The following is a 24244-nucleotide window of genomic DNA, read 5'->3' on the forward strand; positions in this document are numbered from 1 at the left end:
ATGTATCTAATATCACTGTCAACACTGAATATTACATTTATTTGTTCAGTATCTTGAAAGTCTAAAATAACAGGAATAAAAACCTTTTCTATTTGCATTTAATTAAGTTTTGAATACATCTATAGTAGTATTGCTCAACCTAGCTTTTTTTCACAGGCTTTGACATGTAATTGCGCTGCTCTCCTGTTTGTAACCGCCTTTTCAGGAATGAACCAATCAGAAAAGCGGATAGGTGGACCAGTATAGAGGACCAGCCAATCACAGAGCCTCCTCCCTGCATAGACTCTATACGACCCGCAGACACAATTTGCGTGATCGTTACAATGTATCATGTAGAGTGAGGAGTAGTAGCGCGAATAATTGATGTGAAATACTCCTAGTTTATCTTTAAATTTGCGTTTTCCCTGTCTAGATATTTTTACCTCTGCTGGGCGCGAAAATAGCCGGAGCTTTGGGGGCGCTCTGTGTTTTCAAAGCCCGAAATAGTCGCTGTCAGGACTACTGTTTTGTTGATGTCATCCGCGGCAGAGCTGTAGCGACCTTCAATTTCTTGACAAGACCGGGATAAACAAAGACTCATTTTTTTGGCTGTCTATTTGGTTTGCTTTATTTGTCAGTGACACTAGCACCGAGGATGGGACTTTTGTTGCCCTGTCTCCTGCTGTTATCTGTCTCCACTTTCACAGCCGGTGTAGATTTTCAGCAGGCATCCAAACCCTTAGGACAGTCGCTTTTTGAGAGGCGCTCATACATTGAGGAGAAAGCTGCGAAAATCGTCAAGAGGTCCCTGCCTGCATGGCCGGCTCCTTCTTTGAATCACCGGCGAAAACGAAGAAGCACCGAGGAGGGAGACTCCTGCGAGGCTCTGAAAGGATCTGAGACTAAGTTAACAGACAACACCCACCTTGTAAGTTACCCAGTGAGGTCCTGTTACTCTTCACACGTCTGAAAATTATATGAGACGAGAGGGGATGATGCGCAGGTGCTAACCAGGTGAACCCAAGGGCCTACTCAGATATTCCCTGTGTGATGGGCTGTGCTCTGTTTAACTGTAATGTCGTAATTAGCAGCTAAATATTAGCATATTGCATTTTAGTTTATTATTTTTAGTCTAACATGCACCAGGCTGTTATGAAAGGACGTTTGGGAAGGAGCGTCGTGGCTTTCCCTGCACCTTTTCCTAAGCTGTCATTGAACGCACAGTTTGGTCCCTGTGATCCACCCGGCATGTCCTGTCGTCATTTAGCTCATGTTGCGAAAATTTGGTTCAGGGAAATAGAATATAATCTCACAGGGGTAGAGCTGTGGCCTTCCTTCACCTTTCCTTAAGCTGAAAGTCATTAAGCCTCACTCTGGCTCCTTTCTTTCACCTGTTACGGGCCTATCTTCATTTTGGTGATATTTGTTAAAATATTTGGTTAAGGAAAGGCTACTGCAGGGAGAACGTTGTGACTTCTCATACACCTTCCCCCGAGGAGGGACAGCCACCTTTTGGCTCCTTTCCTGCACCCATTGCTTACTAGCTTAATTTAGCCTATTTCTTATTAGTAAGTTGTCCAGGGAAATAAAATATAGTGTCACAGGAGTAAAGTTGTGACTTCCCTGTAACCTTCTCAAAATGTAAACTCTTTTTGTCCAGACTGTTTGGACTGCTGTCACTTTCCTTCCGGGAAATACAATTTACTGACACAGAAACAACACCTTTTTCCTCATGCTTTCAAACCTTCATAGGCTCTATCGCAGCAAAACCAAACCGGTTAACCACTCAGATGCTGTGATGGCTGTGACCTACATCTTATTCTACCTCAAGGATGCAGCCATGCTCGCTGTTTGAGGATTCGCTGTTTGTTGACCGGGAAATGTCCCCCCTGGGGAATCCATGTGAGAGACTGTGTGGTAGTTTGTAATTAAAAGCTGTGTTTGTGTGGTCGTGAACACAGCAGTCAGGCAGTGTGTCGAATCAAACAGACAAGAGTGTCTGTTTAAATCCTAGATAGCACAGTGGGCTAAATTTAGTTTCACCAGATGTGTAGTGGATTTCACTGTTTGAGCACAAAAGGGAGATAAAGCACAGGGATGAATTGTCAACTCTGCACTGCTGTCTTTTAGGAGGCTGACCTCGACACAGCCCTGGCCTGCTTATTTGCCTAGCTCCTCAGCCATGAGATCAACTTTGCATTGCGTTCTCTGTATAGCTCCGGTAATCTAAAGTCAACTGAATTCCAGAAACAGCTCAGCTTCCTCATAACGCTGTAAAATTGACTAAATATGCAAACAGTTATTCCCCAAGTAAACATTTGATTCCTGACCTTTGTTTTGAAAGTGGTACTAAGAAGTTGTGTTCAGCAGTTGCCTTGGAGCCACGTGCTCACTAATGCCTCTCTGGTCTGATAAGTGGTGCTTCACTTTTCCACTTCGCTCACTTTTTTGGAACACAAGTTGAAGGAGAAAAGGAGAAGTTCAGTCTTGAGGCAAAAAAAGTTTTGACTGCAGCTGATAATTCTGTGGTGGTGCTCTTTTTCTGTCAGCAAAAATATGTTTCTCTTAAGTTTAGTGGGACTTACTCAGCTCTCTTGACTTGACTTTACTCCTGAACTGCTTGATAGAGTATCAGCCTTCCAAAATGTGGTTCTGGGTATCAGAGAATGTGCCAATCAGTGATCTGATCCCGTACCAATTGACCCCTCAAAACAACTGGTTTCTGATGATTACTGTGATAATCCTATCAACAACACTGTGGAATTTGATGATAGTCAAACAATGCAAAATGTCACAACAAAGTGTTTTCTACCAACGTTAGGTATATTTTTAAATTGCATTGCCAATGGAGGAGCTCTCCATTGGCAATGCAATCCAGCTCTCTGTTGGCTCAGTTCTAGGTTTAGGATTGAAAGCATTTTATCAGATCAGAAACTTTATAATATCACATTGTTGAATGGGTCTTTAACAAAAACTTGTTTTTGTTTCTATTTTTCCGCAGTATTCCTTCAGTGATCTGAGTGGGTCTGTGTCACTAGCCTGGGTTGGAGATAGCACAGGGGTGAGTGATGTATCAGGCTCTTGCACTGTTGTTCTGTATCAGGGCTGCACAGTGAACCAGATATCTTTATTATCTATTTATTGCAACATGAACAGTTGCAATAAACATATCACAGAAGATTGAATAAACTGCAGTAGATACAACTATTTTATGCAAACATTTTATGTTCTCTCCCACTGCATTTGTTCATTTTCTTACTTGCTTGGCATGATAGCCACATTTTAATGCCATTTTGATGCAGAAGCTGATGCTTGCAAGCAGCTCTTCTCAGGCTGATGTAGTGGTGGAAAAAACATGTTAGATTTATTTTGGATTCAGGAGGTTCCCAACAACCACTCTGCAGACACAGTTATTGTGCAAACACAAAGAAAGGGAAACAGACATAGAAACTGCTAGTTATAGCTCATAAAAACTCTTTGAAATGTATTTATAGCACTTTTTATCATCACTGTACTGAATAATTTTATCGCACATTGCATATTTTTGGCATATTGTGTAGCCTAGACATCAGTAGGACAAACATAGCTGATTATTCAGTGTGAAAGTGACAAATTAGTCTCGTAGATTACTTAATGAGCCTTCTCACCTTCTTACATTAGAGTCTTTTGCACAGTTAACACTTGATCCATGTTTTATCTTCTTTCTGGGCAGGTGATCCTGGCTCTGACTACATTTCAGATGCCTTTCTTCATGTTAAAATTCGGGCAGTCCAAGCTCTACCGGAGGTAAGTCTCATGATCTCCTCTATTATCGACAAAGCTTCTAATGTTTGTATTTGATTTGCATCTAATTTGGCTGCAATTTAACATCTGCCAGCGAGAACTATGGGAAGACTTTCCTGGATGTGACCAACAGCATCAACAGCACCTTTATCAGATCAGAGTTTGGGATAGCTATTGGACCAGAGAACTCTGGGAAAGTGAGTCATCTCCTCCACAAGCTGTTGGATTTATTTAGAGATCCAGAAATATAGCACTTCTTTGATGTGTTTCTCACTTCATCTATGTCCTGTATGGGTTAAAAAGTCTAAATTTTGTCTTGTAGGTGATCCTGATAGCAGAAGTGTCCGGAAATCGTGCGACTCGGATCTTTGTCTCAAGTGACTTTGGAAAAAGTTTCACCCACCATGACTTACCCTTCATTCCCATGATGCAGATCACATACAACCCTTCCAACTCCAATGTGCTGCTGGTCCTCAGCAACAAGGTAAGTTATTATTGTAAGATGGCTGTACTGATAGGTAACTACTTTGGAATTAGGTTATCAAGTCTGCATTAACTGAGAGCTGTTATTTTCATGTGGGTGTAGTAGATTCCAATATATTTTAGTATGCCATTAAGTAAAAGAAGTTGATGATCATTGTCATGTTATAAAACTCTTAAGATAACACCATCAGCTTATTTCCTCATGGCAGGGAGAAGCCCTGGAGTGCATTTATTCGCATGGCTTTGTTAATGGGTAGCTCCGGTTTATGGAGTTCTGAGTGACCTACATAAATACAGTGTCAGTGAAGCTGAATCATGAGTGAATCGTTCAGTCTTCTCTTTCTTGTGTCCTCAGAATGAACTGTGGTTGTCTGAAGACTTTGGCAGCAACTGGAAGAAGCTGCATGACATAGTGTGTCTGGTGAAATGGTAAGAAATGGAAAGAGAGGATGAAATAAACAATGTTCCTAGGTGTTTCGTGAGCAAACAGAAGGGTAATTAAATACCCAAAGTGTCTGTGTCTCAGGATAATGATTCTATTAAATGAGATTAAGGAGGAGCATAAAAGACACTCCCATTGTCCAGGTATGTAGCTAATATTTTCTGAAGTTGTATAGTATCAGAGATTTTTCATAGTCCTACTTCTGCAAAAGGTTATTATTAAAAGTTATAAGACTTCCTGTCCCATGTCCTTTCTGTGCTTTAAAGGTGATCAAATCAAACAATACTTCAATGTTTTTACTGTTGAATCTTCAAAAAAAAACCAAACAAATAAACAACATCAACAAAAAAAACCCGCATAGTTTCCCTCCAAAGATTATTTTATTGTAGCCGCACCCTTGTAAAATAGGTGGTAAAAAAATTACCAGCCGTTTGGTGACTAATCAACCAGTTCCCAGCCCACACAGTGCTGTTGGTGTTTTTTTCTAAATTCCCTGGTATTTATTGTGTTGTAACCTTGGCAGTTTTGAATATCTTTAGTTTCAATTTTAACCCCTTAATGCCTTTTGTCGCATATTTGATACATACTTTTTTGATACCTCTTTCTTTTTTTTTTAACTTTTTTAATTCATTCTGAACAGAAACAGGTGTACATCCTCATGTATCAGTACGATTTTCTAAAATTCACAATTACAATCAACAAAGGTACACAAAACATAAGATTACAAACTTGCAACTGTCTTTTCATCTTAGTTTTAAGCCTCAAACTCTCCCCTTCCCTGTGGGTCTTTTTCTGCAATAACAAATTGATGAGAGATCTTTACAATACATAAAACAAACAAACAAACAAAAAACCCAGAAAAAAATAATAAAAATAAATAAATAAAGATAAAAAATTTTATTAATAATTCCATATTTCATTCTCATATCAAGAACAAGGAGAGACAATAAAATACATATATAAAAAAGGAATACATATTAATGCTAGTACAGATAGCAATGTAACATTTACATCATAGATCTTACAGCATTTAATGCTCCAACTCTATTTTCAATCACAACACTGCCTGCCTGATTTATCCTAGCAACTGAAAGCTCCATTATCAAAATATCTATCACTGAATTAATCCATTGCTGTATAGAGAGAGTATGTGGTGGTTTCCACCTAACTGCTAACATCTTTTTAGCTGCAGTGCATGCTGATAACCACAACAACCTTTGTGTTTGGTTAAGATTATGCCCAGAATCATCGTGCAAAAGCATAAATTCACGGGAAAAAGTAACTGTGACTCCAAATGCTTTAGAGAGAAGCTCAGCTATTTGTTCCCAAAATTTTCTAACTGGAGGACACTCTCACATAATATGTAAAAATGTCCCCACTTGGTTTAAATCACACAAAGAACAATCTGGAGATGGATCAATGCTCATCCTAAAACGCCGTATAGGAGTTAAATAAGTCTGATTGATAAAGTATAGGTTTGTTAGTTTATGATTTAGATTTTGCGATACATGAGATGTATTTTTCCATACTTTAACCCAGTTGATGGATGATTCAGGGCAGTCTCTGTTCCATTTTGATGTAATTGTCAAGACAGACTGTGATTGCTCTAGAAGTGTACTATAAATCATGGATGCATGTCCTTTAGAGAGCACTGAAAGTTTCTTAACTAACACCATTACCAGGTGTAGGGCAGGTGGCCTATCAATTGAAATGTCAGCAGTACGTATGGCTGAACGTAACTGTAGAAACAAAAAAAAACGTACTGGGTGGCAATTTATATGTTTCCATTAAGTCCTGGAAACTTCTTAATCCTACAGTATTCATAATATCTCCCAAACAGTGAACCCCCAGGTTGTACCACTGTTGTGAAACAAAATGCTTTCCACCAGATTTTAATAGACTATTATGAAATAATGGTGTGTTGGCATGCCACTTAGATTTCCATTTATATATCTTTTCAATTTTCTTAACATTTTCGATTGCATAACTTATTATTGGACCATACTTAACCCTGCATTTTTTAATTGAGCATTGTGTAAATAAGATGTCTTTTAGCGAAGCTGGAGCCACAATATCTCTCAATATTTATCCATGGAGTTGAAAGACTGTCTTCAAACCAATTCATAATTAGACGAAGTGTAAGAGCTTGAAAATATAACTTAAAGTTAGGAACTGAAACCCCCCCAACTCCTTTTTCCTTTGTAAATTAGCAAGTTTTATTTTAGGGCGTCTGCCTTTCCATAGAAATTTCACAATAATACTATGTATTTTTTCCCAGTACCTTGGAGGAGGACATAAAGGAATCATATAACTACAGAAATTTATCCTAGGCAGTACATTCATTTTAATGATAGATATTCTACCAGGAAGAAAACTTGGTAAATTCTGCCATCTATCCAGGTCCTGTTTGATCACATTGAAGTTATTGGTGTGGTTCTTAGATACTGTTTTACTAAGACATGGATATGTATGTATTCCTAAGTATTTAAAGTGAGAAACTACTGGAATATTAAATTGAGCACATTCATCTTTACTAAAGTGATTTAACGGTACTAATGTGGACTTAGTCCAATTTTATTGTGGCCGCACCCTTGTAAAACAGGTGGTAAAAAATTACCAGCCGTTTGGTGACTGTTCAACCAGTTCCCAGCCCACACAGTGCTGTTGGTGTTTTTTTTCTAAATTCCCTGGTATTTATTGTGTTGTAACCTTGGCAGTTTTGAATATCTTTAGTTTCAATTTTAACCCCTTAATGCCTGTTGTCGCATATTTGATACATACTTTTTTGATACCTCTTTCTAATCAATATGCTCAATAAATTACTCAAAAAACTTCTGAATACAATCTGATAAATGATAAAAATGTCCTCAAGTGGATTATCAGTTACCAAAAACACCTAATGAAAAGAATGAGATACTAAAAATATAATTGTTAAATTTTATGGAAATTTAGATTTTTTAAAATTTCAGTAGAAAGTTAAATGAACATTTCAGTTCCAAAAATGAGAATTGTCAGGCTATTATTTGTGTTTTCAGGCTTAAAGGGGTTAAGGCTTCATTATGAAGTTCACTTCATGCCCTTCTGAAACATGACCGTTTGTTTGCTGTCCTTAAGACACGGATCCTGGCACACTCCTGGAAAATGGGTCATGTTAAAGTGCGGGACGAACCGACTGAAGTCAAGCACACTCAAAGGAGTGTACATATTTAGGAAGGGCATGCTGGTTTTATTTAATAAGCTGGGTCACATGATTACTTTCATAATCAAGCAAAACCTATTATGGCAGAAGAATGCAAATGCATTAAGAATCCTGTATGACACTGCTTTTCTGCAATGCCCTTCAGACTCTGTATTTTTGTGTGAAAAAAGCAAAACTAGAACTCAAATATTCTACAAAAAGCAGGTTTTATTTTGTATGCATATATCCATAACTGTGTCTATCTGCTTATCTGCAATTTTTGTTATTTTGATTCCAGGGGAAGAAAAAATACCATCTTTTTTACAACCAGCAATAATGGATCCTGCAGTAAGTATTCAACCCAGATTTAGTTTGGTTCAGTGTTGTGTTAGTTAGTTAGTTAGCTCTTAGTTAGTGGATAACCGTTGTGAATTTGCACAGTTTAATTCACTTCCATAATATTTTCCAGGTGATCGGGGGATGCTGGAGCTGAAGAGAACGACAGACTACGGCAAAACCGTCAAGACTATTGCCACTAAGATCTTCTCATTTGGCCTGGGTGGACGTTTCCTATTTGCCTCTGTGATGACAGGGAAGGTCAGTTTACAGCAGGTCTAAATGACTGGGAGGTGCAGAAACAGGATCTGACCTCCAGAGGCAAGGTGTTGATTATTTAGACTGTTGTGTTTGTAAGCAAAAGCTCCAGAGAGATCAACTTAATAGACTCAGAAAATGCATGTAATATATAAGGAATATGTGGTGCTGTGAATATTTCTGAGAGATAGGGTATTTTAAGAGAGAGCTGAAGGGGTTTTGCATCATGTTATTTTTCAGGAGTTAAAGCTAATGGGGAAATGATCAAAAAATACCAAAGTTGCCTAAATAATAGAAAATCTACCTTAATGAATAACTTGCAGAAACAGCTGAAGGTGTTCACTGTGCTGATGTTGATATTTGTAATTTCAAAATATATATTTTAAACATATTTGCATGTAATTTGGGAATATTAAAAAAATGTGGTGCTTAATTGCTCCCTTCCCATGTAAATAAGCTTTGTTTCAAATAGCATGTAATTCAAAAAAAGGGTAGTACTGATATCCGCAGACAGTGACTTTGGTGCTGTTTAATGCTACTTGTGGGAGACTTCAGTATTCCTCTGCAGTTTCTCTCTCTCTCTCCACTCACCCAGTTTCTGCTGCGTGCCCTTAGATAAGATTTTATTTACAACCATGAACTGCAGAACTGGTAGGGCAGGTAGAGCTGTGGCATGACCCACTTTTGAATATGACACATATTTGAAAATGTAAATGCATGAGCAGCCCAATATACCATACAGTGCTGCCATGTTCTCCCCCACCACCTGTCAGAAAGCAGAACATTTTATTATGTAAAAAAACACTCTAGCTGACGGTGAGGAAGGGTTAGGTTAAATTTTACGGTATGAGATCAAGCAAAGGTACGACATGCTATCCAAAGAAGGCCAAATCCTGATGCTATTAGCAGGTGCAGTCTATTCTTTGTGGACCTGGCTGCTGTTTGTTCCTCTTAACTGGGTTTTAATTGTAATCAGGTTAACTTGCATGAAGTTTTGCTTCTCCAAAGCAGTGTTCTTTTATTATTCTTTATTTTTTATTTCAATCTCCCCTCTACATGTTCTTCCCTCTCTGTCTGCAGGGCACCCTGAGAATGATACACGTGTCCGTGGACCATGGTGAGACATGGAACATGGCCCAGCTGCCACCAGTGGGTCACGAACAATTTTACTCCATCCTGGCAGCAAACGATGACATGGTCTTCATGCATGTTGATGAGCCAGGAGGTCAGTAAACAGAGAAAAACCTCATATGCTCACTCAGTTCACGATGGAGCATAGCAGTTGTAACTGTAAGCCCAAACAAGCGAAGGTTGTTTAAAAAATTGAGTTGTGTTGACTTAAAAATCCAAAATAGCTATTTCAGCTCCATTTTTTAAAACACATTTATAGTTTTAAGTGAACAGTACCCGATCATTCCAAGATTTTTGGGGGTAGGGTTGTCAAAAGATTTATACTTCTAATTGGGATTAATCTCAGGGTTTCTGTAGTTAATCACAATTAATCACACCCTATTAACAGCATTTAAAAATTTGGCTATTTTGCATTTAAAACTGGTTTGTGTCATTTTGTATTAGGACGTTTAGTCTTAGGGCGCACACTAAGCCATCCGTATCATGCCGTATTCGTACCGTGCTAAAACCCATTTGACCCCCTCCCCTGTCTCCCCTTTGGCCCGCACTCAAACTTCTCAATGCATCCAGGCCTGGGCACAGATACGACATGCACTGACGTCATCACATTAAGCATCCACTGTTGATGAATTTATACATGCTGATGACTCAGTTTACACTAAGTATTGTTTTTTAGGCTGTAAAATAGCAACAGATTTATATGATATCTGATCTGACACAGGATTTATTTCAGCTGACCTGGGATCAGTAGCTATGTTAACTATACAGAGACTGTGAGGAGAGAGGTTCATAGTGGAAGGTTATCCCTCATTACAGCGTATAAACAAGCATTGTTTAACTTAACAAAGATAACCCAACATAAATATACAAGTAAAATTGAGTATAACTAAAAATGGCTAATTATCTTCTACTAAACTATTTTTTAAGTAACCAGTTTCCTCTAATGTTTTGAGTTTCATAAACTCATTGGAGATTACTCAAAAATGAATTATTTCCACCACTTAAAAACTTTTACATTATTGGTTTCAACCAAATTTTGAGTATTTTCAACTCATCCAGTTTTACAGTGTATGTTATTCAGGAAGTATAAATTTTTATCAGTGCAAATATATTAATTCGCCTTTTTCGTTTAAGTTATGTGTTAATGTTTCTCTCCCCTTCACAGATACAGGATTTGGTACCATTTATGCATCAGATGACCGGGGAACTGTGTATTCCAAGTCCCTGGAGCGCCACCTTTACACCACCACAGGAGGCGATACAGACTTCACCAATATCACCTCCCTGAGAGGAGTTTTCATCACCAGCATCTTAGAGAAAGGTAGCTCTATCATGTGCCAGGGGGATAAAAGAATATCAACAAATACCTGTGCTCAAATTCCCATCAGAAAACACACATGTACAACTTCTCCATTACATACCAGAGGGAGGGCACCGGGTAAATATTTAATTAGCTGCTCAGTGTTAAATGTGCCATCTGTGTGAAGCATCTGGCTGAAACTTTGCCAGAAATATTTCACATCATCATCTAAATCTTAACTCCATCATGCCCTCTGCTCACTGTATTGAAGTGTGTTTATATTTCTTCTGATTTCCAGATTACCTTGGTTACATGATTATTCAGTATGTATGGGTCAGACACAAGCATTGATGCTCCTAATGAGCAATCATTTTTGAGGGTTTGAGCTTCAGTTGGACACACTGGTTTCAGGTAGTTGAATGAGCATAGTGCTAATAGTAGATGTTGTGCCCCTGTTTTGTTGTTGCAGATAACTCTGTGCAGTCTGTGGTGTCCTTTGACAATGGAGGGGAATGGAAGTCCCTGCGGAAACCCGCAAACAGAAAGTGTGATGCTACGGCCAAAGACCCAGACAAAGTGAGGACAGTGAACTAGAAAAATGGTTTAGCCTGGGTGATAAGTGTTTACTTTTGTAGTTTGTAAATCTAGGTTTTATGTCATTGGAGGATGTGAATATGTTAGAATATCAAAAAGATCACAGGGAGGAAAGGCCAACATGTTTCTATTTTCTTGGCGTTAGACTTTATTTTTCCTGTTTGAACCATTGCTGCTACTAAAGATTGCTAAAAACATGCTGCTTGTGTTTACATCTTTAGTGCAGCCTCCATATTCACGCATCCTACAGTATAGCTATGTGGCTGAACGTCCCTATGCTGCCTCTGAGTGAGCCAAACGCTGTGGGTCTTATCCTAGCTCATGGTAAGTCCCTGATGGCAGCTTACAAAACTTAATACCTTAACAAACACACTGAAGTTTTCTAGTTTGTCAAACAATACATGTTTTTTTTTCGGTCAACTTCTTTCGTTTTTTTTTTTGTTGTTTTTTTTTTTTTAGGGAGTGTTGGAGATGCCATTTCAGTGATGATTCCTGATGTGTATGTTTCTGATGATGGGGGCTACACCTGGCTATTGGCCCTTAATGGGCCCCATCACTACGCCATCCTGGACTCTGGAGGGCTGCTTGTTGCAGTGGAGCACATTCCAAACCAGCCTATTAATAAGATCAAGTGTGTTCTAGTCATTATTTGTTGTAGTGTTATTGATTACAGAAGTGTCTTATCAACTGTCATGGGTTAAAACGCTACCTTTTTACAATGTTTGAACTAAAGGAAACTTAGCAGTAGGTTTCTTTTAAGATGGTGGACCAAAGGAAAAGATTAAAGAAAATAAACTTAAAGGTATGGTGTGTAATATTAAGCCTAAGCGCATTAAGTGAACAGACTCAGTAAAAATAAAACATAACATTTCTAAACAGGCCTATCTAAATAGGTGTTTAATCACCTGAATGTATAAAATTGTTTTATTTTTATTAACCCATTACAGGACACTCTTACATTCTTGGACATTTAAACACTAGCTTATTATTAGCTGGCATCCTAATACTTTTTGACCTTTGTCGTGTATATTTTTTCATCATTATGGTTAAAATCAAGGTTAACAAAGTGCCCATATGTGGTTCCTTGTCTGGTAGGGTTAGGGTAAAAAACAAAAATCCATTAAGTTTATGCATATTAAGATGCTAATGGAAAGTAAACATATAGGGTCAAATGACTTGTGCATTAAAAAGTTACGAAATATTCATTTTACAAGATATGGTGAGGTAAGCTTTAGATTTTGACTTCTTTTAGACACAAACCATGACAAGCTTCAGAATTCTGTTTAAGTTATAGTGGTACCATTAATTTTATCTTATGATTCCTACAGGAAACCCATAATAGTCACAAATATTGAATTACTTAGTGAATTTTAGCAGTTATGAGGCTAACAATAAAAATGTAATTGATTTATGCCATTTAAACTTAATAAAACTGGTATAGTGTTATAACTGACAAAAATTCACTTTTTAAAAAATATTCCCCTGGTTGCTACGTTTACTACCAGAGGTGAGCATCACAATCTAAATTCTGACTTGTTGGTCTAGTTAATATTACCAATTTTACACACTGCACCTTTAACTAAAACCTTTTGCCATATCTGACTTGTACAGAATGCTTGTGCTTATTCAGCATCTTATATAAATCCCTCTCATGTGCTTTGGTTTTTATAAATGTATTTAGCTAAGGCTAATATTTGCACACTCTTTGATATCTGTCCAGATTTTCTACTGATGAAGGACAGTGCTGGGGTGTGTACACCTTCACCAAAGACCCAATCTACTTCACCGGTCTAGCCTCAGAACCAGGAGCTCGCTCCATGAACGTCAGTATCTGGGGCTACAGAGACTCCATCCTCAGCCAGTACTGGGTGTCCATCACCATCGACTTCAGGGATCTTCTCACCAGAGTCTGTGAGTCACACAGAACAACCCTGTTTAATACACATGTGTGAATTTCAAGTTAAGATGTCAATATTTGTGGAGGCTTTATCTAATAGAGCTGATAATATCTATATTTATAGGCGAGGACAAGGACTATGTGCAGTGGTTGGCGCACTCTGATGACATCAGTGATCCTAATGATGGCTGCATGCTGGGATACAAAGAGAAGTTCCTGCGTCTTAGGAAGGACTCAGTCTGCTGGAATGGACGGGATTACGAAGTCAACAAGCAGCCGACCCCGTGTCCCTGCACCCTGGATGACTTCCTGTGGTAAGAGATTCTCTCTGTCCCAAAGCAATACAGTCTAATAGTTACATGCACATTTATACTGCAAATTTATCACAATTTAACAGGTCTTCTACTCTTGGTATGGAAGGAATGATTATTGGCAGAAAATAATTCCAACTGTCAGACATCTTGCAAGCTGCAACTTTGGAGCACACAGTACGGTATAATTGTTTTATTCCTTCACTTTTGTTTACCATCTTGTTTTCTGCTGACTCTTCACAGTGACTTTGGATATTATCGTAAGGAAAACAGCTCTGAGTGTGTGGAGCAGCCGGACCTGAAGGGGAAAGTGTTGGAGTTCTGTCTGCACGGCAGAGAGGAGCAGCTGCAGACCAGCGGGTAAGACTTCATCTTCAGTCCGCAGAGTGCTGCTGTTGGTTTCACACTATTTCCTCATACCATAAACAAGAAATGTATTTTTTTTTGAGATGCAAGAGGAAGCAACAAATGTGTCAACACCACACAACTTCTGTATGTTTCCACTCTGCCTGATGATTATCTTCACTGTGTTTTTTTTATTGATGAGAGGAGATTAAAGGTTCATTTCACAGAAATGAAACTGAATTACTTTCTTGGTACATTTTCTCTGCATTACATTTCTTTAATTGCAGTGTTAGAGTGAATGACATAGGGTTGCTCTCAGGGTTTCTTGTTGTCAGAGCCTGCAAGCGATTAAAATGTGGAAGTAAATGTAACTGTTAGAGGAAGCCGTTAAAGGTGAAAATGAATGTTGTGTTTTTCAACGAGGAAGAATAACAGCCAGCAGAAAATTGTCAAGTACATTTTTGGTAAATCATGCTTTCCTCAGGGCACATACAGTGACATAAACTAGAACTGATATTAAGGATGTTTTAGTGGTTTGAATGACATTTGAACTCATTTGCATGCAATTTTATATGAGCTGTTAACTGGTTGTTAGCATACCCACAAGTGTTTATTTTTTTCTGTATGTCCGAAACAAATTAACTCAAATAGTCTTCCAGAATGAAGAGTAGAAAATGTATCCCTACAGATGAACGTGACTAGAATAAACAGTATAGATACCATCAGCTGCATTAGTCTTGTTTATTTATTAAAGATTTAATAGTTATCCTTTTTTGTAACTGAAAAGATTTTAAACTTCAGTTTTGTTTTGCTACTACAGGCATCAGAAATCATGCTGTTGATAAAATTATTCTAAAAGTGTTTTCCATTCAGTGCTAGAGGTGGATTTCAGTGTAATGAATGATATGATTATGCCATATGATATGCTATGATGTGGTATGTGATACAATACTATAAGCTATAATCATGCTGTACAATATTAGATCCAGCTATGAGGTTCAAAATAATGATAACCTCAAGATAAAGGTATTCTACACCAGCTGATACATTGCAAGACAATAAAATATGGCCATATCTCATTGACTGAAAAACATAAAAATGTGCTGAATTTATTTCTTATTCAGTTCAAGGTTGAGTGCTCATATCCTGCGTCCTCTCTTAACAACTTTCAACACTGCTGGACATTATCCCAACACTTTCTACACCCTGTTTGGCTGCTTAACTTTCAACATTGTTACCCTAATTTGTATTATGGGTGCCACTGTGAAGAGTCATAAAGTATTGAGCAGGCTTTTAAAAAAATTAAATGTTTTTTTTTCGTCAGAAATTTGATTATTTTATCATGAGTCGGGGCAGTGATTTATTGCCATATCCATAATTTTTCCCATCCCTTATCAATACTTTTTGCAAATCATGCTATCATGAAGCATATTGAGAAAATGATATCATCATTGTTGTCCACAGCTACAGAAAAATCCCTGGAGATAAATGTGAGGGAGGAAAGATGCCTGAGCGCAAAGAGATTGACCTCAGAAAACACTGTGTGAGCGACCTAGTTGGTCCAGAGCTGACGGTTAGTACCTCCGCCTGCTGAGATTTCTTGAAAATACTCAATATGTCCTGTTGGTTAACCTTCTATATATTATTAAACACCACTGCAGGTAGATAACCGCTCCTCCAGGCCCATCCCCATTGTGATCACAGTCATCATCGTTATGCTTCTGAGCATCGCAGCAGGAGTCGTCTTCGTAAAGAAATATGTCTGTGGCGGCAGGTTAGTGTCACTTATTCCTTACATCTGTCTTTTTGTGTATTTTTCTTTAGTCTCAGATCATTTGAATGGATCTGCTTTCATTTTGAATGCGTCCTGCAGGTTCCTGGTTCACAGGTACTCTGTGCTGCAGCAGCATGCTGAGGACAACGCTGCTGAGGGGATGGACGACCCACTGGAGACCAACCACACTCAAAACGGAAAGATTGAGTTTCACGATGACTCAGACGAGGTACAGTGGATCCTTTTTCCTTTCCCGCACACAGGCTGGGACAGAAGTATGGCCCACAGGTTTTGTTTTGGTGTAAAACTGATAGAAGATACATTGTTGTTTCTTGCTCTGTTTCATGTTTTTATAACTAAAGTGGTTAAAAGTAGGGAGTAAAACTATGGAAACGTATTTCAAGCAGTGATGATCTTTTGTTAATTATGTATAGTTATAGAAATAAATATCATAAAACAAATATCCACAGAAACAGACAATAAAGAATATACTGAAGGTATTTTATAGATTTAAAGAAAGCATTTGACACAATTGACCATAGTCCTAGCTAGAAAGATTTGGAATTAGAGGACAAAAGGCTCAGCAGTGACCTCGACAACAGACATCAATACATACAGATCAGCAACAAGTCTGACATGTTACATGTGGGGTCCCACAAGGATCAGTGCTGGGTACAAAAATTGTTTTATTGTACATTTATGATATTTGTAATGTGTCAAAATTGTTTAATTAAATTTTGTTACCAATGACATAAACTTGTTCTGCTCTGGTAAAAACCTTCATCAGCTTGTTGATACAGGCGTAAAGGAATTGGATGCTTAGAAATGATTCAGTATATTCAATCTTGAAATGTTAATAAAACTTAATAAACAATATTTGGAAATTGGAAAAATAATACTAAGGTAAAGTTATGATATACAGTGCTTAAAAAATTTATTACACTAACTGTCTCAGAGACCATCCAGCATCATGAAGTGCTTTAATGCGGACTATTTCATTTTCAGTGAGCTCTCCACGTTTTGCCATTTTGAACAGGAAAGAGGAATTTCAAACTAAATTCACCTTTTTAAACACAAATTTGAGCCGGCTCACTGGGCTTCTATGAGAAGTCAGAAATTAATCAAGCGTAACATTCAACCACTAAAACTCATTTTTCTCTTCAGCAATGCAAGTAAATAACTATAATTTGACAGATTAATCAAGAAATAATAATGTGCTTTACAATTTTTTCAGTTCTTTTGTAAATCAGTACATTTGAAAATTCATGGATAATAATAATTTTAATAATAATAATATTTTAGCATTAAAAATATCATTTGGGTTAAAGAGATTCTAGATATTGTTGTATTAACCATTGCAGAAACATAAAATATGATCTTGGTTTTACCAATTTTACCAATGCTGTTAATTTAGGGCAGCTGTGGCATAAACCTTACTTTAGGTGGTGGTCTAATACATTTGTTAAGCACTGTGTATAATATTGAAATAGAATGAGTATATGAGAATCATTCTTTGGAGATGTCATAGATCACAAATCATGTTGGAAAACTCACGTTCATTACGTTAAAACCAAAATATCAAAGTCTATCCCTATATTGTATAAAATTGAAGACATTAATCTAAATTCATTATATATATTCTATTTATCTTTAATACCTCAACACCTTACTTATTGTTTGTAAGTTTGGGGACGAACATCTAAAACAGTCACAAATCCGATTATCTCGCTTCAAAAGAAAGCGATTAGGCTCATAAACAGAGCTGATTATCCAGAACCAACAAACAAACTATTCATAAATCCACAGGCTCTCTAATTTTGTAAACTTGTAGATTTTAAAACTACTTCACTTATGTACAAAGCATACAATAAGATGTTTCCAGACTGTATCAAGAGGATGTTTTGGATAAGATAATGTGAGAATGAACTGATAAAGAGCTGTATGTTCACAAAAACAAAGAGCAGCACTAAAGTCAAATGAAGATGTGTTCTGGTTTGTGGAGTTAGTCAGTGTAACAGGTTAGAAACAAATAAAAGAATGTCAAACAAAAGATGATTATCAAATATAAAACTATAGCATGAACACAATGTGTCTGAGATTTTGGATAGACAAAAGGTCTGTATATGATTGCTTTAAATATATTTAAAGGCAGCTGAGTAAAAGATGAATGTGAAACCAGGAGGTGCAATACTCTAAGGCTTCAGCCTACACCTTTATGGCCCTGTTTAGTTATTTTTTATGTTTATCTTTTAGTGTTAATGTTGAGATAGCTTAGCTTCATGTTTATTTGCTTTCACTTGACCAGTGTAATTGTGTTTGTATGTTAAAAGTGACTGAGATAAACTAAACTAAACTAAAAATAATAAGTTACAGCTGAAGTGACTGCAATTTTTGTTGTAAAGAGCAACAGAGAATAAGAGTCCCTGTTAAATTCCTCATTAGAAACTTCCAGATTACATCAGCAGTGAAACAACATTGTAATACAGATGAAGAGTTGGGAGTTAGGACGGATGGGAAATGTTATTTTTCTTGAGTTTATAAATGTTTATAGAAAATGTGCATGTTACAGACATCATTTATCTTGAAATTCAACATTTGAGATTTCAATCCACCATATAGTCCCACTACCTTTTATTACTGCCAAACATGTCTTATATAAGAAGTCAAGGTGCTTAAAAAGCAGCAACATATAACCCAGAAGGAGAATGAGATATTATTTGAGTTTAATTTACACAACAGCTTTGAAAATAAATGAATAAAACTTTAAAATCACATCATAACATCACAGTGGATAGCAGCAGTCCACTAACTAAAATCTAAGAGGATCCTGATGTGACCAGAGTTTACAAAACAAACTGAATTACCTCATACAGTTACTTACAATAATTTGATGTGCTAATTATTTTTGCTTAGCAGCATCAGCTAATACCCACAGAGATATCATCATGGACTGTTTAACTGAATACAGACTACTGTGAGAAAACACTGGCCCATATTATCAACAGGCAGTATAAGTAATGCTTTCACACATTATTCTCTCAAACATGAAACAATGGTGTTACATCACTTCTCTGTCAAACTGACATGATTCCAGCCAAAGCATAACTAGGCCATTTGAGGATAAAACCAAGGCATGCATATCGATAACCATGATGGTTTCTTGTTAGCTCTCTTTTATTGGATAATCATGGCATCCTATTTTCTCTTCACACAGGACCTGCTTGAATAACTGGCACAACCTGTTGTGCAACCAAGCAACAACTTTCAAGCCCTCCCCTTGGCTGGTTGTTGTTTCCATCCCTCCTTTGTCTCTGGCTGCTTCTTTTCACCTCCTGGTTTTGGCCTCGGCATACAGGTGAAGCGTTTGTCCCTCTGCTGTCATCTCTAAAGAATAATGAATGTACCAAGGCTCTCTTGCTGTTACCGTGTCACCGTCGGCAGAACTATGAAGGGGGTCTCAAGTTATTGATTTTATCTGAGTTATTTATAGTAGGGAAATAAGAAATGAAGTGGTAAATAAACTGCAGACAGAGCCAGATCGGTGGGGGTTGAAGCAATCTAGATGTGTGAATGTGTCACTTTTGGATTCAGAGTTGTGTTTCCCCCGTTACCTGGGTGTGCTCCTGCAAATAAGACCTCTGCCCCTCTCTGCTCATGCACTTGTACATAAACAGTTTTTATGCCATCTTTGATGTGGTATCAGTTTAGTTGGTGTTGGAAAGGTTGCTGTTGAAAGCTGGATTAAAAACTCTCTACTTTTAGTGAAGTTTTGGTTCTGAAGTGTGCACCAGAAGTACAAAACTTTGTAAATCCTAGCTTTTTATCCTGCTCCTCCTCTAGGCACTGATTTCTAAAAATTCCCTTTTATAATCTGTATTTGGAGTATTAGCCTGCATTTTTCCTTCTTTACAATGAGATCCAATAAGACGCAAGTGGAAATGTCCATTTGCTTCTGGTTTGATAGCAATAAAATCCTTATATGGGTGTACTGTCCAGTAACCACACAAATAATATTACTTATGTATGTAGTTACTGTGTTTAATGGATGTACATGCCTGACGCACATAATGCATTCATGTATAGTTTTGGTTAAGTGTGTCTGTTTCAGGACAGATTTTGCTCAAAAATTGTCTAAAGCACAAGGTCTGTTGTGTTTTTAAGATTTTATAGTTGAACATTTTCCTGAATTTGACCTGATTATGAAAATACAAGTAAACATTACTGTAGTCATGAGTTTGAGCAGTTTTTTTTTGATAACTGACTTGTGTGACAAAAGACAAATTATGTTTAAGACATTCAGAAATGGCTGGAAATATTTTCTAGTTTGATAGCAAATATGTACAAATATTTTGAAATCTGATTCAGATGAAAACGTCATCATTTAGCGACAGCACAGCAGCAATGAAAATAATAGTTTTGTAAATGATGTACATCGTTATGAACACTGTAGAATACTAGGAGAGAGCAGACATGGCTGAACTAGTTGCATCACTGTTTTGTAATATTTGCATTTAAGGTGTAGAAATGTTTTCAAGTAATTGAAGGTTTCTGATGTGTGTCGCCCACAGTGAACTGCTATTTTATTTCTAATCATCCTGATACTACTGTCATTCTCAAGCAACTAAGTCTGGTTTATTGTATTTATCAAGTCTTAGAGGTTTTTTTTTATTTTAAATGTTAATTGCACAATTATTTGTCTTCTGTGTGTGAAATAATTGCTTTCATAAAGGATTTATTTATTCTTGATTTTCCAGTTCAGAGTGCAGTAAGTTGGATGTGGTTATATAAGTGCCTGGTGTGGGGATATGTTATGGTGCCCTCCCAGTGTGGACAGCGGCTGTTTACTGGTAATTATTTATATCAACAACTGTGAAAAAGGAATCATCCAGTTTGTAAGTGACACGCTGATGTTGCCCTCGTTACCTGAGAGGATATCTTGAACAGTAAAGGAAAGATTCGTTTTATAGGAGCGCTCACTGAACTCTATGTTAACATTCAGTTATATGTAAATCCAAAAAATTAAAACACTGGTTTGATACAGGGTTATAATGTAGCTGCTTTACACTGGGAGACAGGCAAATTTTTATTTTATGATGGTTTTATTGCATTAAGTGAAAGTAACACATTTTCTTACAGTTTCAAACTGCTGTATAAATCAATAATCATTGTGATGGTTCTGTAAATATACAAGGCTACATCTTTGTAACAGATATGTTTCTCTTTTCTGTATATTTGAGGCAATTTTCTTTGGGTTTGCCAATAAATTCATATGTTCCTCTATTTCTGTTGCATGATTCTTATTAACTGAGGAAAATGAAACCAACATATCTCACTGTGGATGACTGAGAAAGTTTCTGAAGCGTTTCTTTCTCTCTTTTGTTTTAAATTAAATCTTTTTTTTTCAAATTTCTAGACTGGTGCTTACCAAATGGTGCACCGGGGCCCACTAGTGGGTCCTTGAGATTCTGCAGGTGGGCTGTAACAGGCCTCTTTCCTCATATAAAAACAGTAAATATGATTTTGAATATTAAAATAAAGTTTTAAATGATGATAAAATATTTATTACATGTTAAATGCATTTTAAAGCCCAAGAAGTATCAATAGCCAGAAGATTTCACCTACATGCCAGCTTTAAACTTTTATTTTGTCTGATGTACAGAACGGGTGTCACGGTGTGAATGGTGCTAAACTTACTGGGGGCACTCCTTTAAACATTCAACAATCTGCATTAACAATACTAGGAAAGGGATTATTGATTTTAAGATATTAATATTACGAAAGAAAAGTGAGGTGACTTTGCAAAGGACTGTTTAAACAAAATAAAAACTGGTGGCTTGTTAATTGTTCTTTATGTCTATGCCAGCACTTTCTCATGGTGTTAATGTCTTTTAAAAACTGGCATTTGCTTTGAATCCCTTTGTTTATAAAATAAACATTAGGAGGTATTTACTTTGAGTCTCATGTTATGGTTGAATGAAGGTTTTGGTGGTCTCCAGATTTTCACGTCTCAAATTGGGCCACTGCACATGGAAGTTTAGGAGACATTTTTTTTTTTTAGAAGACAGCTGATAAAAGCATGTCAACATATTTTCAGGGTAAGGGTTAGACCTTTGCAATAATTTGTTAAAATCTCTGTAAATTTCCTTTTTTTATTTCTGTGGCTATTAGGATGCAATGATGCACTCAACTTAGAATACTGTAAGTATCACAATGTTGGGCTCGTGGTTTTATTTTTAACGTTTTTAACTGTGTAACAAATTTTTTAAATTTAAAAGTGAACCAAGAGTCGATTAATGAATAAATATGATGCTTTTATTTCGAGAGTTATATATGATTAGCTGGTAGTCCAACACAGTAAGTCTTCAGATTCTGTACAAAAAATTGCCCTCTGTGTCGAAAAAGTCATTTCCAACTTGCACTGCAGGAGAGGGATTTTCCATGTGAATATACTGTTCAAGTTCTTCTTCTGTAAAGACAGTTCCATCCCAGCCCTCCTCCTCCTCTTCTTCATCCTCCTGTACAGAATTTGTCTCAGATGTTGTCACAGTGGTGTCTCTATTAATACCAGCTCTGACTTCAGTGGGCAGAACAGAAGAAGAAACCAGACTATTTGCATCCGTGCTTCCATACTGAAGCATTAAAGTCCGATCAGCCACAGGAACCACTGCATCTTCTCGTCCAGAAGGGAGCACAGCCTGTGCGCAGTTTCCTGGCAGTTTCAGCTGGTCTGACCCTGTCCCAGCACCTGAAGGCAGCACCTGCTGGCTCAGTCCTGCCATTACTTTGATGTCCTGCTTGGCTTTTCTTTCAGGACTGGGCACAAACTTGCTCCTGAGGACTCTAAGGATAACATCAGGGCTGACGGAGAAGCCCTCAGCAAGATGCTCAACAGTCCATTCCTCTGGTTGTTCCTGCTTCAGATATCTGAGAAATTTAGTACAATTTTATTTTACGACTCAGTTATGAGAATGTCTCATCAAGGACAGAAAAGCCATTTTACTGGTGAGTGAAGTAAAAATAAAGCTCCTCACCTTATCTGCTCAATAGCGTCCCAGGTAAGCTTCCTCTGTGGAGCTCCTGATGGAGTCATCTGTCTTCTCAGTATGTGATACTTCACAGTCTTCTGCCTCTTTCGCTCCTCACTGAAAAATATAGGAGATAGATTAACAAAGTGGTTTCAGACCAGAAGACTGTGTTCAGACTCAGCCCTGCCCCTGATAAACCCCAGAGAATGGGCCCTCCCCAGTTGTGATTGATTGATTGGTTGATCAGAAGCATTGATGCTACTCTTGCCACCAATTTTCATCAATTTGTGTACTTTGTGCCCGTTTTTGCCACTTTGGGCCTATTTTTGCCTCTGTTGACCCTGCTACTTACTTATCATATTTCACCACCGTGTTGATTTTAACTCTTTTTTTCCACTTTTCTACAATTGTTGCTACTGTGAACCAATTTTTTCCACTATTAAGCCCACCTCATCCCCCCACTTTGCTGTTTTTGCCAAACTGCTGATTTATTTACCTCCATTAACCCATTTTGCTTTTTTTTAACCTGTTACCCTTTTTTGCCCCATTTAATCCATTTTTACTGCTTTATGCCAGTTTTAACCACTTCTTTTGCCATTTCAACCCATTTATACATTTTTCATCCTGTTTTTACCTATTTATAAAGCTTTCCAACCGTTTTTGTTAAATTTTTGCTGCTTTTAATCCATTTTTTTCTTTGCCATTTTAATACTACTTTTTCACCCTATTTAATTTCTTTTTGCCAATTTAAACATTTTTGGCCATTTTCCTGATCTTCGTGGACCCTAGAGAGCCCCCCTTATGGACGGCCTTACTCACTCCACCACAGTCTGGAGCTTGTCCTCTACATCTTCCAGACCAAATTGATCGTCAGGCATCTGGTCGCTGTATCTAGAAGCTCTGGCTCTGTGATCATGGCTCTGTCCCATCCACGCCCTGTTGGCACCTCTGCTGGCAAATCGGACCCCATGAACAGAAAATGAAGAAGCCACGGATGAAGACCAGATCCTGTAGAGGATCTGGAGAGGTCGGGCCATGTGTGTCCTCTGTTTAAGCCACTAGCGCGGCAGAGGTGATGTTCGTAAAGAAAGATACAAATTAACAAACGAAGAAACACGTCCAGTAGTCAAACTGCCCTTTGGTTTACTCTTTAGTCCCAGTAACATGCACTAAAGCATAACTGTTGTACTTCCGTAAACATGGGTCAATGCAGACGGACAGTGCGATACTGCCGCCTACCGGAATGGAGGTGCCGTTCATATGTCAGGTTTAAAAGAAAATTAGTAAAGGAGGTGTCAGCACTAAAAATGTCCTTTTAGGTAGTTTTATTTAGGTACGGCACAACCTAAAAGGGCATTTTTAGTGCTGGCACCTGCTTTTCTAGTAAGTCTTTTGTCGTTCACCATGT

General features: G+C 37.6%; 2 protein-coding genes across 2 annotated transcripts; one reads left to right on the forward strand and one right to left on the reverse strand.

The window, feature by feature from the left end:
- Window positions 1–306: 306 nt before the first annotated feature.
- On the forward strand, window positions 307–21091 carry sort1b (sortilin 1b). The gene is made up of 20 exons (XM_041800160.1): window positions 307–907; window positions 2981–3040; window positions 3692–3765; window positions 3857–3959; window positions 4085–4246; window positions 4601–4674; window positions 8164–8213; window positions 8335–8462; window positions 9540–9684; window positions 10756–10911; window positions 11360–11466; window positions 11706–11808; window positions 11944–12115; window positions 13205–13395; window positions 13506–13695; window positions 13936–14052; window positions 15502–15610; window positions 15699–15811; window positions 15911–16040; window positions 19026–21091. Exons 1-20 carry the CDS (start codon window positions 635–637, stop codon window positions 19038–19040), a joined length of 2472 nt encoding a protein of 823 aa, XP_041656094.1. The 5' UTR covers window positions 307–634; the 3' UTR covers window positions 19041–21091.
- A 1010-nt stretch (window positions 21092–22101) lies between these two features.
- On the reverse strand, window positions 22102–24039 carry ngrn (neugrin, neurite outgrowth associated). The gene is made up of 3 exons (XM_041799645.1): window positions 23656–24039; window positions 22843–22953; window positions 22102–22735 (listed from the first exon to the last, which is right to left on the reverse strand). The coding sequence occupies exons 1-3, from the start codon at window positions 23871–23873 to the stop codon at window positions 22174–22176; spliced, it is 891 nt and encodes a 296-aa protein (XP_041655579.1). The 5' UTR covers window positions 23874–24039; the 3' UTR covers window positions 22102–22173.
- Window positions 24040–24244: the final 205 nt, after the last annotated feature.

Source organism: Cheilinus undulatus, linkage group 11 (genome assembly GCF_018320785.1).
Source record: "Cheilinus undulatus linkage group 11, ASM1832078v1, whole genome shotgun sequence".
In the NCBI taxonomy this organism is placed as follows: Eukaryota; Metazoa; Chordata; class Actinopteri; order Labriformes; family Labridae; genus Cheilinus; species Cheilinus undulatus.